The 27,498-nt window shown below is 50.6% G+C and overlaps 1 protein-coding gene across 3 annotated transcripts; it reads right to left on the reverse strand.

The window, feature by feature from the left end:
* Ptdss2 (phosphatidylserine synthase 2) lies at positions 1-25,392 on the reverse strand. 3 transcript variants are annotated; one of them, XM_020182312.2, is made up of 12 exons: positions 25,246-25,392; positions 21,430-21,531; positions 11,676-11,758; positions 8,381-8,448; positions 3,844-3,978; positions 3,329-3,379; positions 2,638-2,751; positions 2,425-2,543; positions 1,719-1,833; positions 1,440-1,585; positions 1,153-1,338; positions 1-757 (listed from the first exon to the last, which is right to left on the reverse strand). In XM_020182312.2, exons 1-12 carry the CDS (start codon positions 25,359-25,361, stop codon positions 604-606), a joined length of 1,389 nt encoding a protein of 462 aa, XP_020037901.1. In that variant the 5' UTR covers positions 25,362-25,392; the 3' UTR covers positions 1-603. The 3 variants fall into 3 exon arrangements, 2 of the variants coding, with proteins under 2 accessions (XP_020037901.1, XP_073908180.1); XR_012440481.1 differs by lacking the exons at positions 1-757; positions 1,153-1,338; positions 1,440-1,585; ... (3 more) ...; positions 3,329-3,379; positions 3,844-3,978 and adding exons at positions 3,985-5,446; positions 6,011-6,117; XM_074052079.1 differs by lacking the exons at positions 1-757; positions 1,153-1,338; positions 1,440-1,585; ... (3 more) ...; positions 3,329-3,379; positions 3,844-3,978 and adding an exon at positions 3,985-6,117.
* Between the last annotated feature and the right edge of the window lie 2,106 nt (positions 25,393-27,498).

Genomic DNA, 27,498 nt, shown 5'->3' on the forward strand with positions numbered 1-27,498 from the left:
CACCTTCATGGTCACTTTATTTGTTCTGTTTGCTCGAGGAGATGACCCTAAACTTAGGAGTCACAGAAATAAGACTTCAGCAGTCGGGGTACAGGACCTTGGGTTTTGGAGTCTCTGACTCAATGTGCCTCAAGGGGCCAGTCTGGTGACCTCCAACCCTGTCTACACATCCTCTAGGTTACAGTCTGCGTTAAACAAAGGCTGCTGCTTCTCATCAACCACCTTGGTGTTGGTAGACGATGTCCTTCACTTGTGCTGCTCAGAGGTGAGTGAGGGCAGCAGGTCTTCTGGGGCCTCTGCCCATCCCAAAGGGAGTGGAAAAAGGCACCGAGATGCCTCTCCTGGGCTGCACTCAGGCTATACCCTTGCTCTAAAGAGCCACAGCCATGCTGACCAGCTCACAGTCCTGGAGATGCCTCAGGAGCCAAGCACACTCTGACACACATGTGCAAACACTCACCTGCAAGCACACACACACTCGTACACATGGATATGGACGGGGTTGGGGCCTCCTTCCCCTCCTCTTGGGCTGCCCTCTACTGAGCACAGAAGAAAAGGGAACAGCCCTGGGGGAAGAGGCAAGGCCTGACTGGGGGAGAGGGTTCACGAGGAGGTCAAGGCCCCCTCCTTTTCCACAGCACTGGACCCCAGCAGGTCATCATCTGGGCCTGGGAGCCCATCCCCATTGCTGACAGCTCTGCCCTGGTCACTCTGCTGCTTCTGCCGCCGGGTTTCCTTGTACCTCAAGGTGATGTCTCTAGGGGGCAGCAGAAACTGTATGAGCACCCACCCCTGCACCAGCCCCCATGGACACCTGACACCTTTGTCCCACAGGGGGATAAATGGGGATAAATGAGATTCAAGGAGTTGATGTGGTGGGGGCGGGGCTGAGCTGGGGTGCCAGCCACAGGCAGGGCAGGGCAAGCCATCATGGGCCTCAGGAAGGAAGACTCTGGGGGATGGAAGGGCTGAGGCAGCTGCCCCACACAGGCGGCTGGAGGGACATGGCAGAGTCAGGAACAGAGTCTTGCCCAACCCTCAGCAGGAGAGGGGACAGACACCACTGGGAAGCCAAACACCAATTAAGCCCACCCACCCCCACAGCTGCCCAAGCTGGGGAGTCAGTAGCCCGGGAGGCCTGCCTCTACTCACCGTAGAAAGAAGCGCCAAACAGTCCAGGTGAGCACCAGGACAGAGCCGAGGGTCCAGCACTGGGAGATGTAGAAGGGGAGGGACAGGGTAAGTGTGTGCGGGTCGTACTTCACCACAATAAGCAGCTCGGTGACCGTGATGGCCGCCACCAGCCAAGCCTGCTGTCCCAGCTTCCTGTGGGGCTTCCTGTGGAGAGGCAGCAGCTGCCAAGCTCGCCCAGCATCCCCCAGGCCCTTGGGGGTCCCAGGCTCTGGCCTGCCACCCTAGGCCTGACATGCAGCCCTCACAGGTCATCCATGAAGTCGTAGATCTCACGCATGGCCACTCCGCCCACATTCACAAAGAAGACCAGGCGCAGCAGGACCAGATAGTGCTCAGGGGGCATCCACAGCACAAACTTCAAGTAGAATGTGTTCAGCTCTGCCAGCAAGAACTAGGGGACAGGAGAGGGTCAGTGGTGTAGGACCCAGGCTGCATGCATCACGAGGCAGCCAGCAAGAACTGGGGGCAGGAGGTCAGCAGGGTGCAGCACCCTGGGCTGTCCATGGCGGGGCCGCTGGCCTTACCACCAGAATGATACCACACACTGCCAGCCAACGGTGCAGACTGGAGGCAGGCTTCCACTCAAAGCGGACCCAGCTGTAGGGCGTGAACTGGAAGGCAATCCTCTTCATTTTGCCCCTGGGAAACAAGTCACTGGCCTGAGGAGAACAGCCTATCCCATCCCATCCCACCTGCCATCAGCCAGGCTGGCGGAGGCACCCAGACAGGAGCGGAGGACCCACCTCCACGTCTTTGCAAGGCCCGGGTTGGCCTTGAATTCCTGGGCTTAAGTGATCAGTAGCTGGGACCACAGGTCAAATACTACTGTTCCTGGCATTCTTTCTTTCTTCCTCCCTCCGTCCCCTTCTTTATTTTTTATTTGGCAGTGCTGGGGTGGAACCCAGGGCCTTGTGCATGCTAGGCAAGCGCTCTACCACTGAGCTACACCCCCAGACCACGTTCTTTCTTTTCTTAAACCCCAAAGTAAAAATGATAGCATGAGCAATTGCCTCATGGCAACAGCAGCAGGGGGGCTAGGGGGCTGGGGGAAACTCCAGAGCCTCTGCAGCAGGGGAGGCTTTCCAGCCACAATGAGGTACAGTGCAGCCTGGGCAGCAGTGGAGGGTCCTGGGGCAAGGACCACCACTCACCACCCCTCCTGAGCAGTGAGGATGGGCATAGTACTCAGGGCCCTGGCCCCCAGCCTGCTCCTCATCTCCCAAGACGTACTTGTAGGTCGGAATGTTCCACAGGCCCTGCCACTTGTATGTCTTCAGGGACAGCCACTCGAGGGTCTTCATGCCACAGTATATGCCCAGCCCATTGCAGACGAGCACATCCATGATCCACTATGGCAGGAGCCAAAAGAGAGGTGATGAAATGGGCTCTGGGGGCCAGGGCACAAAGCCCACCCAGGCCTGGGCCCCCACCGCCAGCACCTACGTGGTCCCACCAGCACTCGCTGAAGTTGGGCAGCTGGTGCTCCAGGCTGTACTCCAGGAACTCGAACATGACGCTGATGATCATGCACATCCACCAGTCGCGGATCATGAGGGTCTGAAGGAAGCCCCGTCAGGCCTCACCCCACACGCACCCGCTCCCCACGGGCTCTGCCCACAAGTGATGCAACCTCCCCCTCCCTGGTGGGGCCCAGGTTAGTATGGCATGTGGGCAGCCTTTCCTCCACCTTCATTTTGACATTTTCAGCCTACGTGGCAGTGTCTACACATCCAGCACTAAGCTCTAATGGTCCCTCCACCAGGCCGGCCAGGATTGTGTGTTGCAGAGTGCCAGACCGGGCTGGCACAGGTGTCAGTCTGTGAGTGGTGCAGAATGAGAGCCTGGAGCTTTCTGCCTTGCCATCCATCTCTCTCCCTTTTCCTAACAGTCATTTGCCATGCTGGAGACAGCTTGGATCTGAGCAGCAGGGTCAGAGCTCCTGCTCGAGTCCTGCTGGAGCCTGGGAGCTCCCAGATCTGCGAACCCTCTGGCATGGCACAGTGTTTCTTCTGTCACCAGGGCTCACCCACCCACCACACCACCACACTCAGATCAACCTTGTGGCCAGAAATGGCTCAGAGCACAGGGTGGGTTCGAGAACCATGGTGTTGGGTCAGCCAGGAGATTGCTATACCTTCAGATACCAGCCAATGAAGTGTGCAGGAACAAAGCCGTCCAGCTTGTCCTGTGGGCAACAGGGTGTGATCCTCAGGCACAGCCCCCACCCCAGCGACCCTGTCCTCTGCTATATCACAGGGGCCTCTTGGGACAGAACAGGACAAGACCTCATGCTGCACAGAGGCTGGGGTCAGCTCCTTTTCAGCCTAGATGCTTGCCACCTGAGCAGCACCTGCCAGACCTGAACAAGACCAGGTCTGCACACGTGCTGCTGTGAGTGCCTGTGGACAGTCATCCTGAGGAGAGAGCAAGGTGCCCTTACAATGAGCCCTCTTCTACCCTGAGTAGGGCTGCAGGCCTGGGTGAGAAGGAAACTCCATGTGTGGATGACAGCCCCTCATTCTCCACACACTGCCCCAAAGGAGCAAAGCAGGAGAGTAGATGGTCCTGCCAAGGGCCACCATGCCCAACCCCACGAGTCAAAGTCAGCCCTCAAGCTGGTGAAGGCCCAGGGTGGAAAGGATGCCCTACCCAGATGTTGTGGAAGGGGTCGGTCTTGTTGTCCGCATCGTAGACGAGGCAGTTCCCCCCATAGTCCCTCTCTGGCAGCGGGACTCCCAGCTTGGGGTCGACATACTTCAGAAATTGCCGGCCGTCCTGGACTGTCTGTAAGGCAGGGCCATTAGTGGGGCCAGGACTAGGCGGGCAGCCTGGATGGGGGATCTGTGGTATGTGACCTACATCTCAGTCAGCAGGTCACAAGGACAGTAGCTCTCCCACCCCAGCAAGGGCTGGATGAGTCCTGAGCCATGAGAGGTGACAAGATACAGACGGTAGCCTCACATGCCACACCTTCAGATCCCTGGTCCCACAGGTGTGGCTGCTGCCCCACCCCACGTTGTCCAGGGCCACATGCCCCACAGAGGCCACCCTGGAGGGCACCACTCCATCTTCACATGACATCAGACATGTAGATGCTGATATTAGCAGAAGCTCCCTTCAGCTTTAGTGCAAGGTGTGCTCTTGGGACCACTTCAAAGAAAGAAGCCCTCTTGAGCAGGCTCTAATGACACAGCAGAGGTTCAGGAGCTGGGATGGCAGAAGTGAGAACACACAGGTGACCAGCTGTAGGACACAGCCATGCCATGGACAGGAAAGGAAATAGGAGGAGGCTGGCCAGCCGATGAGCTCAGCCTGGGGCAGGGGTGGACAAGATGCAGCTGACACTAGAGTCACAGCATCCTGTTGTGATCCAAGCAATGATGCTGGGCACAGACACTCTCAGCCCAGTCCTGCAGCACGGTTTCCCCACCCCAAAACCAGGGCTACCTGTTCCAGGGCTGTTTTGGAGGTCTGACAAAGACTAAGTGCCCTGGTAATCAGCAGGACCTGAAGGTCAGACATGCTGAGGCCCTGAGTGCCACCTTCCAGCTCAGGCTCCAAAGCCTCAGGCAAGGCCTGAACAGATGAGTTCCAGGTCCAGCATGGGCACCTACCCCCAGGGCACCTGTGAGTCAACCGTGGCCCCTGCTTGGACAGGCCAGATGAACTCCTGGCAAAGGCCAGAAGCTTCTTAACCCCATGGTGCTCCTGTGGAGGGCAGGTCAGGAGGGAAGTTGCCAGGCTATAAGACATGGCACAAAAAAACAGCAGGCAAATCCTAATTAATCCTGGCACCAAAACCAGAAAAAGCAGTTCTAGGAAATTATAGACCAACATCTGTTTTGGATACAAAAATCCTAGATTTGGAAAAGCAAATCATATGTACCATGACCAAGTGGGATTGATCCCAGGACCGCACAGTTGGCTCCAAATAAGCTATCAGTCAACGTAATACCTCCTTATCAATGAAGGGAAACTCACATAATCTTCTTCCTGATGCATAAAATACATCTGACAATATCCGACAAGATTCCCTGATAAAAGTACTCAACCAGACAGGGATACAAATGAACTCCCTCCACCGGGTGAGGGGCTTTTGGGAGAAGCACGCACTCCGCTCAGTGCAGAAAAGCTGGGTGCTCTCCTAGGATCAGGAACAAGACAATGCCTGATGGAGGGTCCAGCTGGGGCAGTCAGGCAAGAGAAGCTGGGAAGGAAGTATGAAATCACCTCTGCGTGCAGGGGGCAGGAGCTGGAAAACAGAAAATCCTAAAGAACCACTGGAGCTAACAAGCAAGTTCAGCCAGGCTGCAGGACACAGAATCGGTATGGAAATTAGCTGTACTTGTATTTACTAGTAATGGGCAATCCAAAAATGAAACTGAGAAAACAATTCCACTTGCAATTGCATCACAATAAATAAAATACTTGGGAATAAATGTAACAAAGAAAGTACAAAACTTACATTCTGAAAGCTACAAAACATACTAGGAAAAAAATTAAGGACCTAAATAAATGGAAGGATATCCCACATTCATGGGTTCAAAGACTTAACAATGTTAGGATGACACAATGCAATTCCTACCAATATCTAACATCTTCCTTGATAGGCTAGGGTTGGGGATATTGCTCAATAGTAGAGTGCTTGCCTAGCATGCAGGAGGCCCTGGGTTCTATCCCCAGCACTGCAGAAAAAAAAAAAATCTCATCAACTCTTTTACACAGCCAGAAAAGTGATCCTCATACCCATTTGAAAGTGGGGGAGACCAGGTGACTCAAGACAATCCCAATAGAGAACAAAGTGAAGGACTCATACCTCCCAATTCCAAATGCCACCTGACTTAGTAGATATCCAACCAGCCTTCCTCAGAGCTGCCAGTTCACCAGAAACAGAGGTCTGAGGACTGCACAGTCCAGAGGAGCCTGAGATGTGATAATTACAGGTGAAAGGGATCCAGGGCAGGAAAGAGACATTAAGTATCAACTAAGGAAATCAGAGCAAGCCTTGGGCTGTAGTTGTATCACATCAAATCAGAACAACAGTGAGGCACCACCTCACACCTATTAGGATGGTAACTCTCACAGGATCCAGCAATCCCACCTCTTGAGCACATACACAAAAGAACTAAAAACAATTGTATGAAACAGCAAGAACTCTAAGTCAGTGCTGGTAGGATGCAAGACAGCACAGCTGTATTGGAAGGCAGCTTGGAAGCTCCTCTGACCAATGAAGGCGTTTCCGTAGTGTAGTGGTTATCACGTTCGCCTCACAACAGTGAAGGCTCACCAGCTGTTGCTTATCTACTAAAGAGTTGGAAACTTAAGTACACACAAAACCCGGACAGGACTGTTCAGAGCAGGTCCATTCACAGAAGCCCCAAATGCCCTTCCAGGCCCGAGTGGACAGGCTGTGGTGCATCCATACAGTGGACCACTTCTCAGCCATGGGGCGTGCAGTGCTGACAACACTCTACAACCTAGTGTAGGCTCTCAGGGATGCCCTCTGCCCACTGTGCTGCTCTATTCATAGGCCATTCTGAGACAATCTGCAGTAACAGAGGGCAGGTCACTGGGGGGCAGGGCAGGGTAGCAGAATATCAAGGAGACTCAGAGCTCTCTGTGTGGGGAGCAGATTAAAGCCTATGAGAACTGGACACAAGCAAGATGAGACACAGTTAATTGCTTTTACCTGTAGGCTGAGATAGGCACAGCCCCAGCACGAAACAGAAAAAAGCAGAACAGCTGTGTCTCCTAAGGTTCAGAGAAGCAGGAACACAGGTTTTTCCTGTTACAATGTCACGCCCCTCCCTCTGATCCACCCTGTTTTGCTGCTGTTTATAAAAGGCCCACTGAAGCAGGGCGGGGGCATTTGCTTTTTGCCTTTTGGGGCTTTACTTTGGGCTTTTGGACTCTGCTTGCTTGACTTTTGGCTTTTTTTGCCTTTGACTATTGGGAAGATACTTCTACTTTGGGCCTTTTGGTGTGGGAAGCTTTTGGAAGGGAAAAGGGAAAATGCTAAAGAGGGGTTGATAGAAAGTCTACACTGAGAGTTTTAACATAGGCTTCAGAAAGCAAAGCGGAGAAAGAACTTCATACACAGGCCTTAGGAAATCTAAAGCCAAAGAGAACACGGGACCGTGCACAGTCCAAGACTAAGGACTGAGACCTTAAGTTATGTATATGTAGATTGTAGGCAAGACTGCTGGTTTGCAAGTTTGAGCACCGAAGCTTTGAGAGGGCTAAAGAGAGATAGGACAGTGCAAGTCTGGGGGCAAAAGACTTTAAGAGCAGTTAAGCTAAAGATAAGCAAACATGGGGCAGTGTAAGCCTAAGGAAAGAGGTTTTAAAGAACTGCAAGGAGTACAGCCTTGAAGAATCAAGACAGAGAAAAAAAGCAATGTGCGTCTCCAGCCAAGCATACAACACACCTAACCCCAAATCTGTCTGTCCTGTGTCTTTTCTAAAATCTCCAGTTGCCCCCAGTTAAGCCCAGGTAAGTTCAATAATAACCAAGGAGTGAGGGAGAAAGCTCGCTCCAGCAAGGGAGGGAGCATGAGAAATGGCGCCCCCTTCATTTCTGAAAGAGGAACTGGTCTGTGTCTTACTGTGGTGGTGGGCTCACGGTACATGTGCTAAAGCTCCATACCACTGTACATCTGCCCCAGACAAGGAATAAATAACCTGGCCACGATTGATGGAGTCTGAGTTCACAAGTAGAAAATGCTCTGTAAACTGAAGATCACCACCAAAACATGTGTTTGCTAGTGAAGCAGGGTTGGAGAAACAGACATTGTGCAACACTCCTGGCCCAAGATTGGGCTTCTACCCCTGCCAGTCTTTTGCAGGATGGGTGCTAGGCAGGAGAAAGCTCCTGAAGCTGGAGCTGGTTGGCCTCAGGCCAGAGATACACATCCAGCAACTATGCCCCACACAGACCACTAGTCCTTGGACACACCCTATCTCAAAATGGGATGAGTTGTCTCCTCCCACATCTAGCCCTGTTTGGATCTGGACATGACAGTTGCTCAGAACAACTTCCCATACACAGGTCCTTCTGGAGATAAAGTGCAGTCTATGCCCATTTTGCTGGTCCAGCCTGGCTTCCTGTCAGTACTCTGAGGGCAAGTGTGCAAAGCCTCCTCCATTATCTGTTCCCACAGGTTATCAATCAGGAAAAGCCACTTACCTGGAAGAGGATAAAGATGAGAAACAGCTCATAAACCACACTAACGCAGAGCCAAAACCGCCAATAAGCTACAAAGACAAGACAACACAGGACTGTTAGGGGCCAAGTTCCATGCGGCTCCTGGTCACAGACAGTGTCTGTCCAGGGCCCTCACGTGCCCCTGGTGGAGCCCTTACAGCAAGGTCTAAGTCAGAATCAAGCATTTTCTCTCTGAAATGTGAGTGGCTTCCTCTTCATTTTCTTCCACTGCAGTCCTTAAGGCTTATTTCTTGTCTTACCACAGTGGCACAGGAGACCTGTAATGTTGGGTAGAAGTTGGGGCAAACACCCTGCATCAAAACAAGTGATGCTTTGATCTGTGCCATTAAGTGTTCAGCAGGCTTTGGTGGAGGCCTTTCATCATGCTAGACATCTACATTAATGTGATGGATCACATCAGCAGACTTCTGATGTTGAAACACCCCTCAATCCCTAATGTCACCATGGCATACGCAGTTTACTTCAAGGCACATGCGGGCACAGGGTCTCAGGGCTGGCTTGGTACCTGCAGAGGCCCCTCTGGGCGGGGCTCATGCCCTGACCTGCCTGAAGGAAGGCCAACCCTGCACAGGCAGGAAACATGCCCTGGGAGGCTCTTAGGAAGTTGGCTGAATGGCTCTAGGGCACAAGATAGACACCCAAGGTTATAAACACTTTTTGCACCTGGAGGGTGGGAGGAACCTGTTGGCAGCTGACTGACAAGGGTCACAAGATGACCCACACCCTCAGAGCAGGGAGACTAAGAAGGGGAATTAAGGAGTCTTCTGAGAGTTGGAAGTATTGTGTCCTACTAGGGGCTCCCTTGAGAGGAGAGGCCAAAACCTGAGATCACACATCCCCAGCAGGTACCTCTTGGGTCATCCGATCTGAGGCGGAGTTCCACTCTTTTGCTATCATTGCCTCCTGTCTGCCCCATATTCCCTTCCCCAGGGAGAGCCCTGAATCGGAAGCTGGGCCATCTCTGACTCCTCACCACTCCAGGCCCACCCTAAATACCCAGCAGTCTTTTATGTTCCCCTCACATCTCCCCAGACAACTCCAGCAGTTCCTAGTGTTAGTGGTCCTGATTCCAGTGCCCACCCCAACAATCACTCCAAATCAAATCAGAGAGGGAAGAGCACAGAGTACCAGGATGAAGGCTGGGGCAGTAGCTCAGTGGTACAGCGCTGGCCTATACACAAAAAAACAAAGACAAAAACAAACCAGGAAAGGAGAAGCCCATCTCTAATGGGCCAGGACTTGCTTCAAGGGGCTTAATTTAGTATTAAAGTCAATTAAAGTTTCCAAATAAACCAACTCCCCAGACAGGTCAGTGGGAACCTCATTCCTGCTTCTCTAACAAGGCCAGGTAGCTAAGGGCCACAGCTGGGCAGCCTGATGGGCATTCCTGAGGCCAGACCCTGGGGTGGGGGAAGGTGGGCAGAGTTCAGCAGGAAGCACCTCTCTGGAGCTGGAAAACCCTTCCCGCTGTTCCTCCCAGAGTGCCACACAAGGCACTCCTCACTTATCTACTTCACATGCTTCTCACTGGAGGGTTTCAGGGTTCCCTGCTCACCACGTTAACAAGACACAGGAGGAAGGTGGCTCTAGAACAGGTTTCCTACATGAATGAAGTGAAGATTGGTGAAGAAACACAGAGCTTATGCAGAGCAAACTAAACTGGAGGACAGGGCATATGCTTCATCCCCAGGGACAAGAGCTGGAGCAGTGCTCACACAGCTCAGAGACCGGGAGGGAGCTCTTTTCAGACAGCACAACACAAACTGTGCATCAAGGGACCGTAGCTCATGCTCCTGGGCTGGAGGAGCTCCTGGTACCCAGGGGACAGGGACAGGCAAACTGCTGCCTACTGACGAGTGTGATCCAAGGCACGCCCCTGTCTGACCCCGCTCACTGAAATGTAGTATCTGGGAGGAACAAGGTGCACCTCTAGGGAAGGGCAGGCACTGGCTGGGCTTTTAGCTCTTTCCCAAACAACCTGACGAGCAGGCAGATGGACCTGGGTTTTCACTGTGTCACTCGGTAGTTTTTAAACCATGGTCTGGTATCAGTCCAAACTTTTGAGGCAATACAGAGGCTGAGCAGATGGAGGGGTCCAGCTTTCACTGTGTCCACCCCCAGCTATTCAGCAGTGGCATCCACCTGGCATCAAACCATAGCAAGAAGGGCCTGTGAGAGCAGCCTGCTTGGTCCCCTGCTCGGGTTTCTTGTGCACAGGGAGCCTTGCTCACAACTGTGGCAGTAACCGGCCCTGGGCAGACAGGAGTCGTCTAGAGGGCTAATATGCTCATCCTTAATCCTAGAACGATGCTTTATCAAACAAGTAATCAGGTAAACATGTGAACATGGGTGCAAAAATTCACCACTGCCTAATTTATCAAAAAACTGAAAACCAGCTGGGCATGGTAGCATGTGCCTGTGATCCCAGCTACCCAGGAAGCGGAGGCTGGAGGAATCCTTAATTCCAGGAACTTGAGAATAGCCTGGGCTACACAGTGAGTGACTCAAGGAAAAAAAAAATCCATCAGCCAAATAAATAGGGAAGCCTGTCACAGTGGCATGCACCTGTAGTCCCAGCTATTCAGGCAGAGTACTGCTTGAATCTGGGAGTTCAAGACCAGCCTGGGCAACACAGTGAGATGCTATCACAGATACACATACACAACAAAATTTAATGGTGGCCATTTTAAACATTTAAAAACAGTTTCTGTATTTCCCATAATTCACATCCCTACTGAGAGAGAAGAAACATGTTTCTAATTGCTGTGCTCTGACTTGGAGGGAGATCAACCGACCCTGCTGCCGCTAAGCCAGGCTTTGTGAGGGACTGCAGTCCTGGTGCCAGCTGGGAAGGCATGCAGTGAGTAGCCCGTGTCCTCCAGCTGAGGTTCAGGGGAGCAGGGAGCACTCAAGTCCCAGGGATTTGTGAGAAGTCAGGATGGGGGTGACAAAAGCAGAGAGCACCCAGCAACCACCCCAAGGTTCCCAGCCTGAGCCACATCCCCTCCAATGGCCTTGGTCTGCAGGAAGAGAGTGGAGGAGCCATAGGACAAGGAGGAGAAAAAAAGGAAGGGTGGGAGAAACATCTGCAGCTACAAGAGGAGGAACACGAGTGGCTGAGCCCCAGGCCTCTCCATGCAGGGAGAGCTGGCCAAGGAGAGGACAGGACACTTAACACCCAGCTGCACAGATACAGAGTGGCCGCTCAGGACGTAAGTGCCATGTGGCACACATGGAGAGAGAAATGGCAAGTTACCTGGATGAGGTCTGGAAAATGGCCCATCTTTGGCTTGTGTGACTCCAAAACATAAGAAAACCAAAATACTGGCCACAATACCTCTGTAAACAAAGAACAAACAGCCCCTCAGTGTGTGCAAGCTTCTTTCAGGCAGAAGTGGTAGGCAGCAGGGACCCAGGGATACATACTGTGGGCCAGCCCCTGGCACCCAAGGGCAAGGAAGCGGGAAGGGGCTTGAGCAGAGCCAGAGACTCTGCGGCAGGAATGCTGGCCCTCTCTGGACTCGCTCCACCTCCTGACTGCAGCCACCTCTTCAGCTCTGATGGCCCACAGATGTGACACCACTTTTGGGATGCCCTTGTGTTGCACCACTTGTCATTTCCAGTGCCAGTGTCACCTCTAATACACATATTTTACATTAAAGAACCCTGAACTCCACCTATTATGATCAGAGTTCACTAAAGTCCCCTAAGAGGTTAAGATCTAATAGCTGTACACTACAACACACAGGCCCTGCAGGTACTCCTAGGGAGTGCTTCTGTCCTGTTGGGTCACCTTCTCTATACCAATTGGCTTCTATGGGCATAAGATGGAAAGGTCAGGGCCCTACCTACCACTACACCAATCACATAAAACATAGTGCATGGAGTGGAAGCTTGGCCCCAGGAAGGAGCATGTGGCTATGCTGGCAGGAGCTTGGGGCAGGTGCCCCACCTCGGCAAAGCTTCCAGGACAGCCCCAGCTGACAGACCAACTATCTCTGCCTGAAAACTACTTAGGCCAGCAGATATGGAGATAGCTCTGTCCATAGGAACACCAGTTCCAGCCATACCTGGCCCTAGTCAAGTGTCCCTCACATTCCATCTTGTTTGACATAGGGTCTTGAGACTAAGCCCAGTCAGGGTGGCTAGCATAAACTCAAAAGACCACAGCCTGATCATCTGGGGCCAGAGAACAACTCCTGGCCCAGTTGAAGGTCCCAACCTTGGTGGAACATTTATGCCCCACCCCCCGGTAAGGGTACACATAAGTTTCTGGACCATTGTTTACACCAAGTCCCAGCTCATACACCATTGCTGCCAGGATGAGAATCCCTGTTATTTGCTCAGCAGGTGGGAACCATCTCTACCACATGGGCACCAGGCAGGAGTAGCAGATGGGAGAAGCGCCCTGAAGGGGTACCTCAAGCAAGACACAGGCGGAACTCAGCTGCCCTTCCACTGCCAGGAAGAGAGCTATTAGAATGTTAGGTGGAGGGATAGAGAACCCCAACCAAGTGAGGCCACTGCTTGGGTCACCTGAGGCAAGGCTATGTTATCAGGTGCTTCAGCCTGCCAAGGAAGCCACCCCATGGCACAAGACACAGAGCCCAGGGGCTGGCTTAGACCAGGTGGCATGGGAGCTTGATCAAAACTACATAGCCCACATTATAATGACTTCACAAGGCTAATGATAAGAATTACTTAAATACTTGGGAAATAGGCCAGTTGAGCACAGGAAGTAACTTAAAAGGGAAACAAAAATCTTGTGTTTTTCTAATACACTTTAAACCCAAGCTCACACTTTATCCATACTTACTCAGTTCCCCCAACGTCCTTCTCTGCCCCAGATGCCCACCCCAGACCCCACATGACATCCAGTCATCACGTGTCCATGGGGTCCTCAGGCTGTGATGGGGACATGGGCCCTCCTTGCTTCTGATGACCTGGATGGATGTGAGCAAGACTGGTTGTGTGTTGGTGGTTTCCCTCTGCCAAGATCTGTCTGCTGTTTTCCTCATAGTTAGACTGGGCTGTTGGCCTGGGAAGGGAGACCCCAGGGCAAAGGTCCTCCAGCCACCTCTGATCAGGGTCCCACTGTGCACATGGTTTGGACTGTGAGGACTGCTGTGCTGGCCCCAAACACCTGGCTGAGGGGCATCTGTCTGGTCTCTACCATAAACTGATTCTTTTTTTTGTCTGTTTTAAGGGATGATGGTCAATTGTGCAAAACACACTGGTAATTAAACCCTTTGTACTTTTCTCTCCTCCCTCTCTGAGCCAGCACAAACATAATGTGTACTACTTAAGAAGTGGCTTTATCACTCCATTTTCAAAAGACAATTATTTCATTATGAACCTACAAAATGTGTTATTTACTACCTCTCCTTTTTCTTTCTTTTTTTTTGGTTGGTGGTACAGTGGTTTGAACTTGGGTCCTGAAGTTTGCTAGGCTGGAGCTCTACCACTTGAGCAACACCCCCCAGCAAAAATGAAAGCTTTTTACTTTTAATTACTTTTTGAATAGGGTCATGCATTTATGCCTGGACTGCGATCCTCCTATTTGTTTCCCCCATAGCTGGGATGATAGGTATGTACCACCACACACAGCTTTTTATTGGTTGAGATGGGGTCTCACTAACTTTTTGTCTGGGCTGGCCTTGAACCAAGATCCTCCCAATCCCCCCAGTATCTAGAATTATAGGTACGAGGCACAGTGCCTAGCTTACTACCTCTATTTTTAACATACTTTTGTGCACTTCTAAACATTTAGAAACAGCTGGGGGCATGGCTCAAGTGGTAGAATGCCTGTTTAGCAAGTGCTAGGCCCTGGGTTCACTCTAGTACCACAAAATAAAAAAAAAGCTACTTAAATGCCTAGAAAGACCAGATGTTTCAAATGATGACTTAAGTTTGTCTACTATGTACACAGTAGTGTTGAGTAAGCTACCCTTGTGTAATAATGGTCAGGTTACTCTTGGAGTTCTTTCCCGAGAGCACAGAATGGGAAGCCATCTGTACTGCCATGGCTATGGGAAGGGGACTTAGCGCTTCCTCCTTAGGGTGGATAGCTTACATAATTTATCTGGAATTCTTCTGCATGGGAGATGCACCCCTCCTACCCCACTGATTGTTTTAATTACTTATATCAGCATGGACTCATGATTATTCATTTTACTTTAGGTTGTTTTTGGTTTTGTTTTGGGGGCTGAGGTTTGAACTCAGGACCTCATGCTTTCTGGGAAGGCACTCTTACTGCTTGAGCCACTCCACCAGCCCTATGGAGACTTATTTTATACTTTGGGTTATGCTCCAACACTATCATGCTTTTGCTGCTTATACTATTACAGCTTTGACCACAGGGGGCTCTTTTGTTTGGCTCCTGTATTGCTTTGACATAACCCATTATTGTTGACTTTGTTTTATTTTTCTGAATTGCTGACTTTCAGACACTACTGAGGCAGGCTAAAATTAGGGAAAGTTTGGGACTCATGAACAAATATTATACCTCAGATTAACCATGCTTTGGCTCAGGGATGGCCCTCACCTGGATGGGAACCACCCATGCCCTCCCTTCCCCATTCACTGATTATTGGATGAAAATCATCTGGTTTCTCCCTTCCCATAGATTAGTCTAAGTTTTAAAAATAAAAAGAGAAGCATGATCTCTCTGCCTCCAGATTCCACCTGGGTGCCATCATGCTCCCTTTTGTATTTCCCTTCCCTAACTTAATAAACTCCATTTAACCCACGTGTCCTATGATGTATTCTTCCCCCTGGGACACAAAGAATTTGGAAGTCTGATCAGACAGAATCTGTGCCATTAACACTACAGGAAGCTCCAGGCTCATTTTGGGCATTTCCTGCCCTAGCCCTGGAATTATCCACTTCTCTTTAGGAGTCTGGTCCTCACTGGAGAACATTAGATGCTGAGATCTGGGTGCTGCATGTGCTTGTTGCCACTGGGGTGAGGCAGGCTCTAGGCTCTCGGTTCACAGAAGAGCACAAATCTGCACACATGCATGCATACATACATGCATACACACATATACATGCATACACAATAATCCTGCCTGGTGTATGCTTGTAATCCCAGCACTGGGGAGATAAAGGGAAGAGGACCCAAAGTTCTGGGCCAGTTTAGCCTACAGAGATCCTGTATAACAAAACAATCACCCAGGCTCTCTGCAGGACACTGCTTTCAGGATCCCCCAGAGATACCAAAATCCCTAGACACTCAAGTCCCTTATAAAACGGTATTTGCATATTTACCTACATATGCCTCACACGTACTTTAAATCACCTAGATTACTTCTAATATCTAATACAATGTAGATACTATGTAAGTAGTTGTGATACTGCATTATTCAGGGAATAATGACAAGGAAAAAGTCTGTACCTGTTCAGTACAACTTTTTCAAATGTTTTCAGTCAAAGGTTGGTTGAATCCTCAGATGTGGAACCAGTGGACACATAAGGGCAAAACGGCCAGATGATAGTGGCTTACATTTGTAATCCTAGCTTCTCAGGAGGCAAAGATCAGAAGGATGATGGGTTCGAAGACAGCCTTGGGCAAATAGTTCCTGAGATTCTATCTCAAAAAAAATCCACCACCAAAAAAGGGCTGATGGAATGGCTCAAGGTGTAGTCTCTGAGTTCAAACCCCAGACTGTCAAAACAAACAAAAAATCAGAAGGCCAAAACGTACAAGATTTCTATTTGTACTTTTTTTTTTTTTTTTTTGCCAGTACTGGGGTTTGAACTCGGGGTCTTGAGCTTGCTAGGCAAGTGCTCTACCATTTGAGCCACACCCAGCCCAACAAATTTGTCTGTATTAAATCAAACATGAGTTTGCTGACCAACCTAAACACACACTCCCACACAATCATACACACAGCAGTGGCAATTATACCCAGAGCCCGTGACTACAGCTTCATCAGCCAGCACACATACTCCATGCAACTCCTTTACCTCTAGTCTTACAGACTCTACCTTCCTGATGCTTTGGCGAAGTCTTGGTGCATTTGTAAATCAAGTCACTCCTTAGTCTGTCTGCCTGCCTTTCTGGGGTCTTAGTCTCCTAAATTAGTATTGTCTGGCTTTTTTTTTTTTTTCAGTGCTGGGGATGGAACCTAGGGTCTTGTGCACACTAGGCAAGCACTATTCCACTAGGCTACACTCTTAGCCTGTAAATTTTTTCATTTGTGTTGTTCTACGGGTCTGAAAAACATGTCATGTAATGTGGTCACCATTACAGCACCAGATAGAGCAGCTTCACTGCCATGAAGATGCCCTAAGCTCCACCTATGCTTCTTCTGTCACCTCTTCTGGAATGCCACCTAATACATACCCTAAAGATACAGCCTTTTCAACTGGCTTCTTCCATTTGGGCACCTGTGTCTAAGACTCCTGTCTGTGGCTTGATGGTTCATTTCTTACTACTACTGAATAGAATACAGTAGACCCTTGGTACACACGAGTACATGGTTCCATGGAGACTACTGTTAAGGAAAAACCGTGAATGGTCATGGTACATAGAGATCAGTGCTGTACTGCAGATGCTGGGTTCATTTTTCCCATAATGTACCCAACTTCTGCTAAAGACATGCCACCTTCCAACACAGCTAAAATTTTCACTTTAGCACTTAAATTAAGCATTTATGTGCCCTTCTGACTTGGGAGGATTACCATGACCTTTACCTTGCTATTTGAGTACCATATGCTTTTTAGGGAGGCATAGTTTCACAAAATTAAGAGCAAGGAAACACTTAGCAAATCACACAATGATTTAAACAGAGCAGATGATAATGGGGAAGTGACCGAGCTTCTTCACATCCACTAGCTGCATAATATGTATGCAGAAATTAAAAACTGTTTTTGAGATCTTTTGATCATCTGTTTATTTTCTGGCACTTGGTCAAAACCACATGTACTAAATCTGTGGATAAGGCAGGCTCATCTATTCACTATTGAAGGAGCTTTATTGCTTTCAGTTTTGGGCAATTGTGAATAAAGCTGCTACAAACATTCACAGGCAGGTTTCTGTGTGGCTGTAAATTTTTAATTTGATTGGATGAGTCACATGGCAAAAATTTTGGTTCTACGAGTTCTGTCTTCCAAAGTGGCCACACCACTCTGCATCTCTCACCAGTCTGGTGGCGTCACTTCTTAAATTTCAGCTCTTCCTGTGTGTGCAGTGGCATCTCACTGTTTTAAGTCTGTAGTTCCTTAGTGATGTGTCACACACAGCACCTCTCACGTGCTGTGTTTGCCTCCTCTATGTCCAGCTTGTGAGGTGTCTGTTCAGGTCTTTTGCCTGCTTTTTAATTTTTTTTGAGATGGAGTCTTGCTGTTTCTCAGACTGGTCTCTAACTCATGGGCTCAAGTGACCCTTCGATTCCAGCCTCCAGAGTATCTGGAGCTATAGGTCACATACCATGCCCAGCTTGCCCAGGTTTAATTGTGTTGCTTTTTTTTTTTTTTTTTTTTTCAGTAGTCTGCTTTGGAGCTCTCTGCATACTTTTAATACAAGTTCTTTATCAGATGTGTGACCAGCCTGTGGCTTGCCTTACCATTCACCTCTAACAGTTGCTAACTTTAATGATGTCAAGCTTGTCGAGAACCCTCCATGATGGTGCTGCTGGTGCTGTGCCTAAGCAGTCATCACCAAGCCCAGGGCCACTAGACAGCCTGTTTTCCTTTGCATTTTGTATCTAGGTTGGTCTCTAAACCTCTTGGAAAAGATTTTTGAGAAAAATGTACAGTCTGCATCTAGATTCATTCGGCTTTTTTGCATGAGCATGTCCAGTTGTTTCAAGAACCACCTGTGGGAGACTGTCCTTTCTCCTCTGTCATGGAGCAGTTGACTCCATGTGTGAGGATCTATTTCTGGGCTCTTGGTTTTGTCCACCATCTATGTTGATTTTTGCCCACATGCTAGTCTTGATTACCAACTGGCTTTATAGCAGGCCTTGGGAGTGTCAGTTCTCCAATTTTGTTCCACAGTACTGTGACTATAGGTATTTAAAGTCTCAAAACATATTCGTTTTATATGTTATTGACCTAGTGTATTTTATATGATTACAATGTGTGAAGAGTTTTAATTTACTAAGTTTGTACATGGAATGGACAGCTAATCAACTGTGAATGCAAGAGAACCTAGTCTCCCCCAAGGTCACCACAGATGGATCATGAACCAGGCATAGGTCACCAACATCACCAGCACACACATGTGATGACACTTGACCACTGTTCTGGGGAAGAAGCCAGAGACAAAGGAGCAATGGTAGCAACCCCACTCCTATGAAAACAGACTTTGTGGCACCAGACCTGCAGCTGCTTGAGGCCAGAGGCAACCTGGGCAAAGGAAATATTCCATGTCTGTAAGTGGCAGTAGATGGACAGACATGGTGGCAAGCACCTCCACGTGTTGGTGTATGCTTATGATCCCAGCTACTCAGAAGGCTGGAGGTAGGAGGAGGGGGGCCTGAGATTGTAGCTCAGTAGTAGAACACTTGAGTGCTTGCCTAGCATATTGGAGACCCTGTGTTCAATCTCCAGTACCACAAGAAAATATAAAATAAATCTTTCTCCAGGTGCCAGGGACTCAGGCCTGTATAATCCTAGCTACTCGGGAGTCAGATCAGGAGGATCACAGTTCGAAGCCAGCCTGGGCAAACAGTTCAAGAGAACCTATCTTGAAAAAAACCCATTACAAAAAGAGTTGGCAGAGTGGTTCAAGGGGTAAGAGCACCTGCCTAGCAAGTGTAAGACCCTGAATTGAAATCCCAGTGCTTCCAAAAACAAAAAACACCCCCCAAAAAAAAAAACTCCCACAAAATGAAAATATACTAGTCTTAGCAGTCTCCTGAATGTGCTAAGGTGCCTAGACAGGGAGGCTGAACCAGCTTGTCTGACACGGAAGTCCTGGTGTGAAGTGTGGTGGCTCAGAGGGGATGGTGAGAATAGACTCGGGACAGATGCACCAAGAACAACTTCACTGGATAAGGTAGCAGAGCTGTGGACAGTACAAGGTGACCTGGGGTGAAAATGGAATTTCCTAGGGAAGAGTTGAGAGCAGGTTCCAGGTCCCACCAGCTGCCTTGTGCTCTTGAAGTGGGACAGGAATGTGAGACTAGATGTCCCCCACTATGCAGAAGCAGCTCAGGAGGTCAGTGCTGGATGAAGGAGGGCCATGCCCACACAGGTCTATACCTATTGCCCACTTTAAGTTTAGGGGTCTGTGCTCTTGACCACACTGCCTCTAGGTCACCCAGCACTGACAACAGGGCCCAGGTCTTGGAGGACAGCAAGTGGCTCTGCAACTCACCTGTGTGACAACTTCTAGGAGGAATCACCTCTACATGGACATGCTCTTCGGAGGAGTGGCACACTCTTCCTTGCAACAATTCTTACCTAGTGATGTCACAACTGCTCATCTCTGAGTGACACCTCCAGTCCCCTGGGAAAGACCTCCTGAGATATAGCCAAGTCCTATCTCCAGGACTGACTTCCTGCAGTACCCAGCAAATGCTACAAACCCTTCATGCCCAGGTGCCCACAGATGAATTAAAAAGACTCAGTTCTACTCTGAACTTCCCTCTGAGTAGATGCGGGCACCTGCCCACAGCCTCAATGCCAGCATCTCCCAGGTAGCCCCTACACAGGTACCAAGTCAGCAAGGACAGAAGTGGGCACTGTGCAGAGGGCCGAGACAGCACAAATTTCTCATCTAATACTGGTCTCCTATTCCCAAAGCGCACACCAAGCCTGCAGGCCCTGCCTACGACTCAGGGTGGAGCAGGAGACTGCCTGAAAAAAAGGAGAAAGGGTCAAGCAGGCTTGCAAATGGAATTCAGAGGTAGGTTTCAGCACAGGCCGGGCCAGATACAGTGGATAGAAGGGCTGGTGGGCCTGGCACCCTAGGCTCATAAAAAGAAAGAAAAACCCATAGAGTTCAGGGCCAGGAACAGGTGGGAATGACAGACAGGGAGAGGTCAACTGCAATGCACAGTAATGACACAGAAGCCCCCAAGGAGCAGCCTGCTCCATAGGCCCAGCAGCCCTGACTAGTAACATCTTATCAGAAGTGCCCAGCTGCACCCAAAGACACAAGACCGTTATTAGGGTTACTGTGGGTGGCTCTAACATGTCCTGGACAGACAGGCTGAGTACCCTTGTATTCTGAAGCCTACCACAGTGATGATGAGCCACTTAAAGTGATTTGGTCAGCCTATCAGGGCCTGCTGGCATGTGTGGGGCATAAACACACCATGTTCACATCACACCCACCCTTACTCCATCTAATTCTCACAGAAAACAATAAGACCCTCATTTGTCAAAAATGAAGTGCTAGCCTAGAGCTGTCATTACTACAGAGGTTCCACAAGCCTGAGGCCACCAAACAGAGCTGACTTTAGGCCTGACTGGCCTCTACCATCTTCCTCTGCCCCACCAGACCTCTCCCTGGTCTCCTGCAGCCTTCCCACCAGAGCAAGTGGGACCTGGGTCCTGACAGCAGCAGCTGGCCTTCCTGGCCAGGAAGCAGCCCTGGGCAGACACCCAAGCCTGAGGATCAGGCCTGAGCAATGGGAGAGTCTGTCAAGCACAGAAACCTCAGGCTGCTCTGGAGCAGCTTGCCCTACACACTTGAGACTGGCAGAGGAGTCCTGCAACAGAGGCTAGGACAAGCCTGTGACCAGCTTGCTCTGGAGAATCCTGAGGCAAGGTCACAAGTGGTCATAGAATATCTACTTAGTCTCTCAAAGTGGTTTAAATATTTGGGAAGTATTAGTATCAATACCACCATAGAACCATGCCAGCTAGGGAGTCCATCCCCAGATGCTGCTGCAGCACATTCCAGCCTCTGCAGTGCAAGTTGTGGGTCACTGGTCCTGGTGACCAGTAACACAGCTTGCAGGGGGGCTGAGGGAGCAGGGCACCCCAGACATACATGAGGGGGAGGTCAGGGGGACAGGAAGGACACCATACCCTCCACACCAGGCACCAGTTACCTCTTAGTGTTGTAGGCTGTATCTTGAGGTGTTTCTTCCAGGAGAGTCACGTAGCCCAGTGCACAGGTGAGGATGAACAGCACAGTTAAGGTATGGGCTCGCCTGAATCCAAAATCACACACGAGTGTCAGAGCCAGATGGTATCACTAGGTATTCACATGACATGTAACCCACTGGTCCTGTACAGGACAGGCTTGACCTTTACTCCTCAGCCGACTGAGCATCTCTGCTCTATGTATGCTTGTCCCAGTGCCACAGCACAGGCACATACATGGTGATATTACTAACATAAGCTAAAAGTAGAACCTGGAAGCCTTTTCCCCATATCTGAAAAATGACCTCAGCCCTTTGTTTTCTTTAGTATTACTTCTCACTAACACAATTACCTCTGTAGTTTTTAAAGTGACCAGCCAGTTGAGGGCAGCCCTGATCATTTGTCACCATTGATGGGGAACACTATCTTTCCATTTTCCTAAAAACACAAAGATCATCTGAAAAATATCCCTTTGCCCTCGAGGTAGATGTTCACACTGTTGTTCAAACAGTCATTCAAGCCTTCCCCCCACCCCTCCTTAGCTCTAAGGAAGCTGAAGCAGGAAAAAAGGGCCTAGCCCCAGAGAGGAAGGGCACAAGCACAATAGACTTGCTGTAGGACAGACTTCAGAACTGAAGTCTGCTGAACTGAACTGCTGCTGGAAAGGAGACCCCATCTTATTTCTCCTTACAGCATACATCGAAGGAACAGGCTCCAGAGGTGGGTGGCTTTGCCCTCCCAGGACACCAGATCTGTACAATGGCTTACAGAGAGAAGCACTTCATTGCTCCTCCCTGGGTGGGCAGACACAGGGAAACTCTGGGTCCCGTAATCAGGCACAGGATGAAAGCTGCCCTATGTAAATTCTGGTCTTCTGCAAGGGGGTGGATGAGGACTGCTCCCTGCCAGGAGTGGAAAATACCCAGTTGTCACCTCTCTCTAGAGACGACCATGCTAATCACGCCAAGAGGGCAGGAAGGCAGACCTGCCAAGACAAACCAGGAAAACGCCTAGGCATTGCCAAGAAAGGGCCAGGGCCTGCCCAAAGTCTGCAAGAGGCCAGGCTGTGACACTGGCCCTCTTGGCCTATCGACTGATGGCCAAAAAGGCATCAACTAGCGAGTCATGCTTCCCAGATGTGGACAAAGCTGGGGAAGCCCTAACCCGCAGTAGCTGAGAAGGGCATCTTCCAGAAATCTGAGGTTGTAGGGTTAAAGAGCTACTTAAGAAGCAGGGAATCACTGAGAAGGCTCCCTAAAGGAACTGAGTTCTAAGATACAAGCACACAATACAAATTCTCAAAATGTCACAGATTTCATCCCTGATGGCAGTTAGTTATTAAGTTAGGAATCCATGAGTGCTTCACCACCTTTCACTGACAGGAGGTACCTCTACTAGGTAGCAGTCTGCCAAGATTCTTCCAGACAATTTATTTAGACACAAGATGACCCTCTTTGAGCAGTGCTTCTGAGTCTGTGGTCTGAAACACTCCTCCCAGAAGCTCCCTACTGGAGAGCACCGCAGATGGTAGAGGCAGGTGTCCTTATCACCTAAGTCCAAGGCCTTTGGACAGGCCCCAGCGAGGCCCAACTGTCTTTGGAAATGAAAGCCTAAAAACGTTTTGGTTCATGCACAAGTCCCTTTTGGTGAACTTGGAATCTACAAATAAACACTTTTTAGATGACCATTTATGCCAACTTTACGTTTCATTATTAAAATTCTCCAAAATATGAGGGTGTTTTTATTAATCACAGATCAGGTCTCGCTATGTGGTCCAGTCTGGCCTTGAATTCACTATCCTGGCTCAGCTTTCCAGAGTTATGAGATTACAGCTATATACCTGTCCAGCTAAAAGTCTTTAAAATCTTAGCACAGCAGGTCAGTGGGTGGGGTCAGAAGCTTAATGGCGAAGTTCTGCAGGTAGCATCAGTAACTCTCACTAGGAAAGCATCTGTCACCTCCATAAGGAAAGGTGAAGCATGCTTCTCTGCCCCCAGATGCATTAAGAACCTGTCCCATGTGCTTCTGCGTATGCACAGGGTTTTGGGGAAAAGCCAGACTACTACCCAGGAGATCCAGGAAGGAGGCACCTGAAAACAGCCAGCCCTGCACAGTCTCCTAGAAAAAGCCCCCCTTGACTCAGCCTCCTCACAGGTAAGCTCTGCTATGACCAGGTATCTGCCCCCTAAAACACTCCTGTGGGCAGAGCCTCAAGAGTCACTGGTCTTCACTTCCACACACCAGCACCTGCCTTTGCTGTTGCTGCTGCAGCCTCCATGGCTCCAGGGGAGGACAATGCTTAAGTTCAAGGGTCTGCACATTCAGCACCTGCTCAGACACATTTTCTGTGCCTTCTCAAACTTCAGGACTGTTCTGAGTCTAAGATCTTGTTCAGTTCCCTGCTTCATCTCCCAGGATGATAATGGCACCCAGTATGGTAAACAAGTGAGTATGAAGCAAGGAGAGTGAGCCAGCCACTCACTCCAGGTGGTCACTAGCTGTGTTGTGAGAGGATTGCTGCCTCCCTCCAGTCCTACAGGCATGATGGAGAGGCCTGATGTCCAAAGGGCCCAGAGGTCAGAGAAGCCCATGTGGCACCAGTTCTGGGGTTGTGCCCCACCAACTTGAGGCACCCCACATTTTTCTCCCTCTGAATGGCTACACAGTTACCAAAGCAGGACTGGCTGGCTACCCCCTGCTGAAGCTGTCCGCACCCCAGGAAGGCACTGACAAAAGATCCAGATTCAGGGCCACCTCCTCCACCCAACCCACTTTCCCGCCACTTTGTGTCCCTCTGGAGCCTCCCTCAACTTCGATGCAAGACAGTACACCATACAATGGGGTCACTCAAAAGTTCCCTATCTGCGTGGTGGTACCTTTCCCTAAAATGTCCAATCATTTCCCCACCAGACTCCCCTCACTCTGTGATCAGATGTGCTTCGAACAAAGCCGTGGCTCCATTCTCTTACAGCTGTTCCACCCGACATGCCCTCTACAGGGGTAATGCATCTGACTCTTGGGGCACTTTCCACCTGTCTACAGGGTCTATCCTAGGACTCCAGTGTTGTTCCGCTGCATGGGAACTGAGCCTCCTCAGTAAAGAAGAACGAAACCCTTCTCATGAACTATGCTGTGTGGTTGATGGATTTTTGCCTTTCTCACAAAGGAGGGCAAGGGTTAGCCCAAGGTCAAGGAGCCGCCTCGGGATCTCTCAGCCAGGCTGGTGTCATAAGCCCTGCAACAGAGCACCGAAGTTCCAGCTACACCTGGACGCCTACTCCACAAAAGACAGTGCAGCTTGGCCGCGCCGTGGCAGGTTCACTGAAGAGTGGTGGGGCCTTTGCTCCAGCGCGGAGCAAACTCTGGCACAAAGCGAGATGCCATGCCCGTTAAGCCGGTTCACCGCACTGCCACGGGGAGAAGCAGCGGACCCCGGCGGCTGCCCAGCAGCGTGGGCAAGCGAAGAGCGCGCGCATCCGACGGCGAGGCCAAGGAAAGCGTCCCTGAGCTCGCTCCACAGCCAAACCCTAACAAGGCGCCGCGCGGGCCATCAGAAACGCAGCCGACCTGGGGGGGCTCCGCCGGGCCTGCTCGCCGCTGGACACCGGGCCCGACCTGCCCCGACCGACGTCCAGCCCCCATTCGCCCCCGGCTCCGACCCCGCTGTGCCCCAGACCCCCGGCCTCAGTCTCCGTCCCGCCCGGCTCCACCCGCCCCAGACCTGGCACCCAATCCCGACCCGACCCGGGGGCGCGCATCTCCTGCCCGCCCCCGGTCCTCACCAGAAGAAAGTATTGGTGCCGTCGTCGTAGACCTCGGACTCGGTGCTGCGGCGGCCCTCGAGCAGCGGCGATCCGGGCCGCGAGCCCCCGGCGGCCCTGCGCTCGCCCCTCCGCATGGCGCCCGGCCCGCACAGCCGGCCTGGCCGCGGGCGGCGGGCAGGGGTCGCGGCGCCGCCTGGCGGGGTCTCGGCGGAGTGGGGCGGGGCTGTGGGGCATTGTGGGACACGTAGTGCGCGCCCGGGCCGCGGGGCATGCTGGGCGCCGGCCCCCAGCGAAGGGCGCGGGGCGTGCCGGGACGGCAACGCCGGTTGCTAGGTGATGGGCCCCGCGCTTCTTGGGACGGGGTTACCGCGGCGCGCGCGCGCTGGATTTAGTGGCGCCCACTCACAGACCCTCGGTAAACCAACCAACCACTCTGAACCATTTGATTGCTTTTTTTTTTTTTTGAACTCAGGCTGAACCATTTGAAAAGCAGCCTGGCAGCTCCTCAAAGGTTAACCGGAGTTGTCACGCGGGAGACGGGGGCACAGCCCACGCGGCGGAGACCCTGCAGGTGGAAATGGCCATGTCCTTCAGCGGCTCGAGGGGTACGACTTTTTTTTTTTTTCTTATTTTTTGGATGTGGTCTCACACGTTTTGCCTGGGTCCACCCTGGGACTTGATCCTCCTACCTATGCCTCCCAAGTGACTGGAGTTACCCCCATGCCCAGCTTGCTCTTTTTTTGTCGTTGGTTTTTGGTGGTACTGGGGTTAGAGCTCAGAGCCTCTAGCCTGCTAGGCCCAAGCTCCCTAGCACTTGAGCCATACCCCCAGCCTTTTTTGCTTTAGTTATTTTTCCTGTAGGATCTCACTAACTTTTTGCCTGGACTGACTTCCAACCATTGTCTTCCCAATTTTCACCTCCCAAGTAACCAGTATGACAGGAGTGAGCCACCCCACCCCACCTCAGGTTTCTTTTAGGGTGATGAAAATGCTCTAAGTGGACTGAAATAGCGTTTGCATGTATCATCCTGGAAAAGAACCAGGAGTTGGGGTTGAGCCAAAGTCCCCAGCCGGTAGCTCAGGATCGGTTGGGGGTGGGCAGCACTGGAGGGGAGGGTCCTTTCTGGACAACAAACACATCTTGGCCTGTCAGAAATAGGGAAGTAATTTTATGCATGCATGGAAACATCATGAAGAAACCCCTTATGTGCAATTTAATATATGTCAATAAAAATTTAACTTACAATGCAAAAAAAGAAAAAGCATTGATTATTCATCTGATGCAGAAGAAGACTAGGGAAAGAGATTCTGACCCTCTTGCTGACTTTTCTCCGGTGCTGGGCATGCCAGGCATGCTCTGCCACACCTGGACCCTCTAAGAAAATTCAGTCCTCTTCCCCAGAAGCTAAACACAAGAGATCTGGAAAGAGCTCTCTGGAGATAGGGAGGCCTCCCAGGAAAACATGTGGCAACAAAAGGATGATCATTGCTCAGCAGAGGACCATGAAGACCAAAAAGAACAGGACATAACTAACTGCACCAACAAGCACAGGCTGCATCTGAAGCAGCATCCAACCAGATGTGGGCAGTGAGGAGGAGCAGAGGAGGATGGGAGCCATCCAGAAGAAAACTTCTTGATGGAAGGACTAGTACAGTGACAATGGCAGTTCCAAAAAAGGAACGCAAAACAATGGCTAAGAAGTCCAAACCTTGCTAGTCATGGTGGTACACACCTGTGATCTCCGCACTTGGGAGGTGGAGGCACAAGGATGCCAGGTTCTAGGCCAGCGTGGGCTACATAGTAAGACCCTGTCTCAAAAGACCAAGTGCTGGGGATGTAGCTCAGTGGTAAAGCACTTGTCTACCATGCACAAGGTCCCGAGTTTGATCTCCAGGCAGGTATGTGTATGTGGTGATGGTGGTGGTGGTATATTGGCGTGGAGGAGGAGGGGGTCCAACCCTCAAGATGCCCAAAATCCAGTCAGGCTAAGGAGTCCCATGATACCAAGTCTAGTGTAAGGCTAAGGGAAGAGGGTCATAGAGACATCAAAGGGAAAGGCTCCTTGTGCCAAAGAAGATGGGGAACAGGAGAGCCCTCCAGAAAAAACGTCTATGAGCCCCACCTGAGAAATCTAGGCGTTAAGAGCTGATGAAACCCCATCTGCCAGTGTGGGGAGAATTAAAAGTGAGGATGGCACTGGGGAGGGATTTTAAGAAAAGGAGGTAGAAAAGATCCTACTTAAGATAGAACATGGTTTGGGTATGTTGGAA

The sequence above is a fragment of the Castor canadensis genome, chromosome 1, assembly GCF_047511655.1.
Source record: "Castor canadensis chromosome 1, mCasCan1.hap1v2, whole genome shotgun sequence".
NCBI lineage: Eukaryota > Metazoa > Chordata > Mammalia > Rodentia > Castoridae > Castor > Castor canadensis.

Coding starts and splice junctions, on each gene's coding strand:
- Ptdss2 (XM_020182312.2), bottom strand. CDS start 25,361: ATGCGGAGGGGCGAGCGCAGGGCCGCCGGGGGCTCGCGGCCCGGATCG. Junction 21,532..25,245: donor GGCACCAATACTTTCTTCTG/GTGAGGACCGGG, acceptor TTTTGGATTCAG/GCGAGCCCATACCTTAACTG. Junction 3,979..8,380: donor TCATCTTTATCCTCTTCCAG/GTAAGTGGCTTT, acceptor CCTGCCTTACAG/ACAGTCCAGGACGGCCGGCA.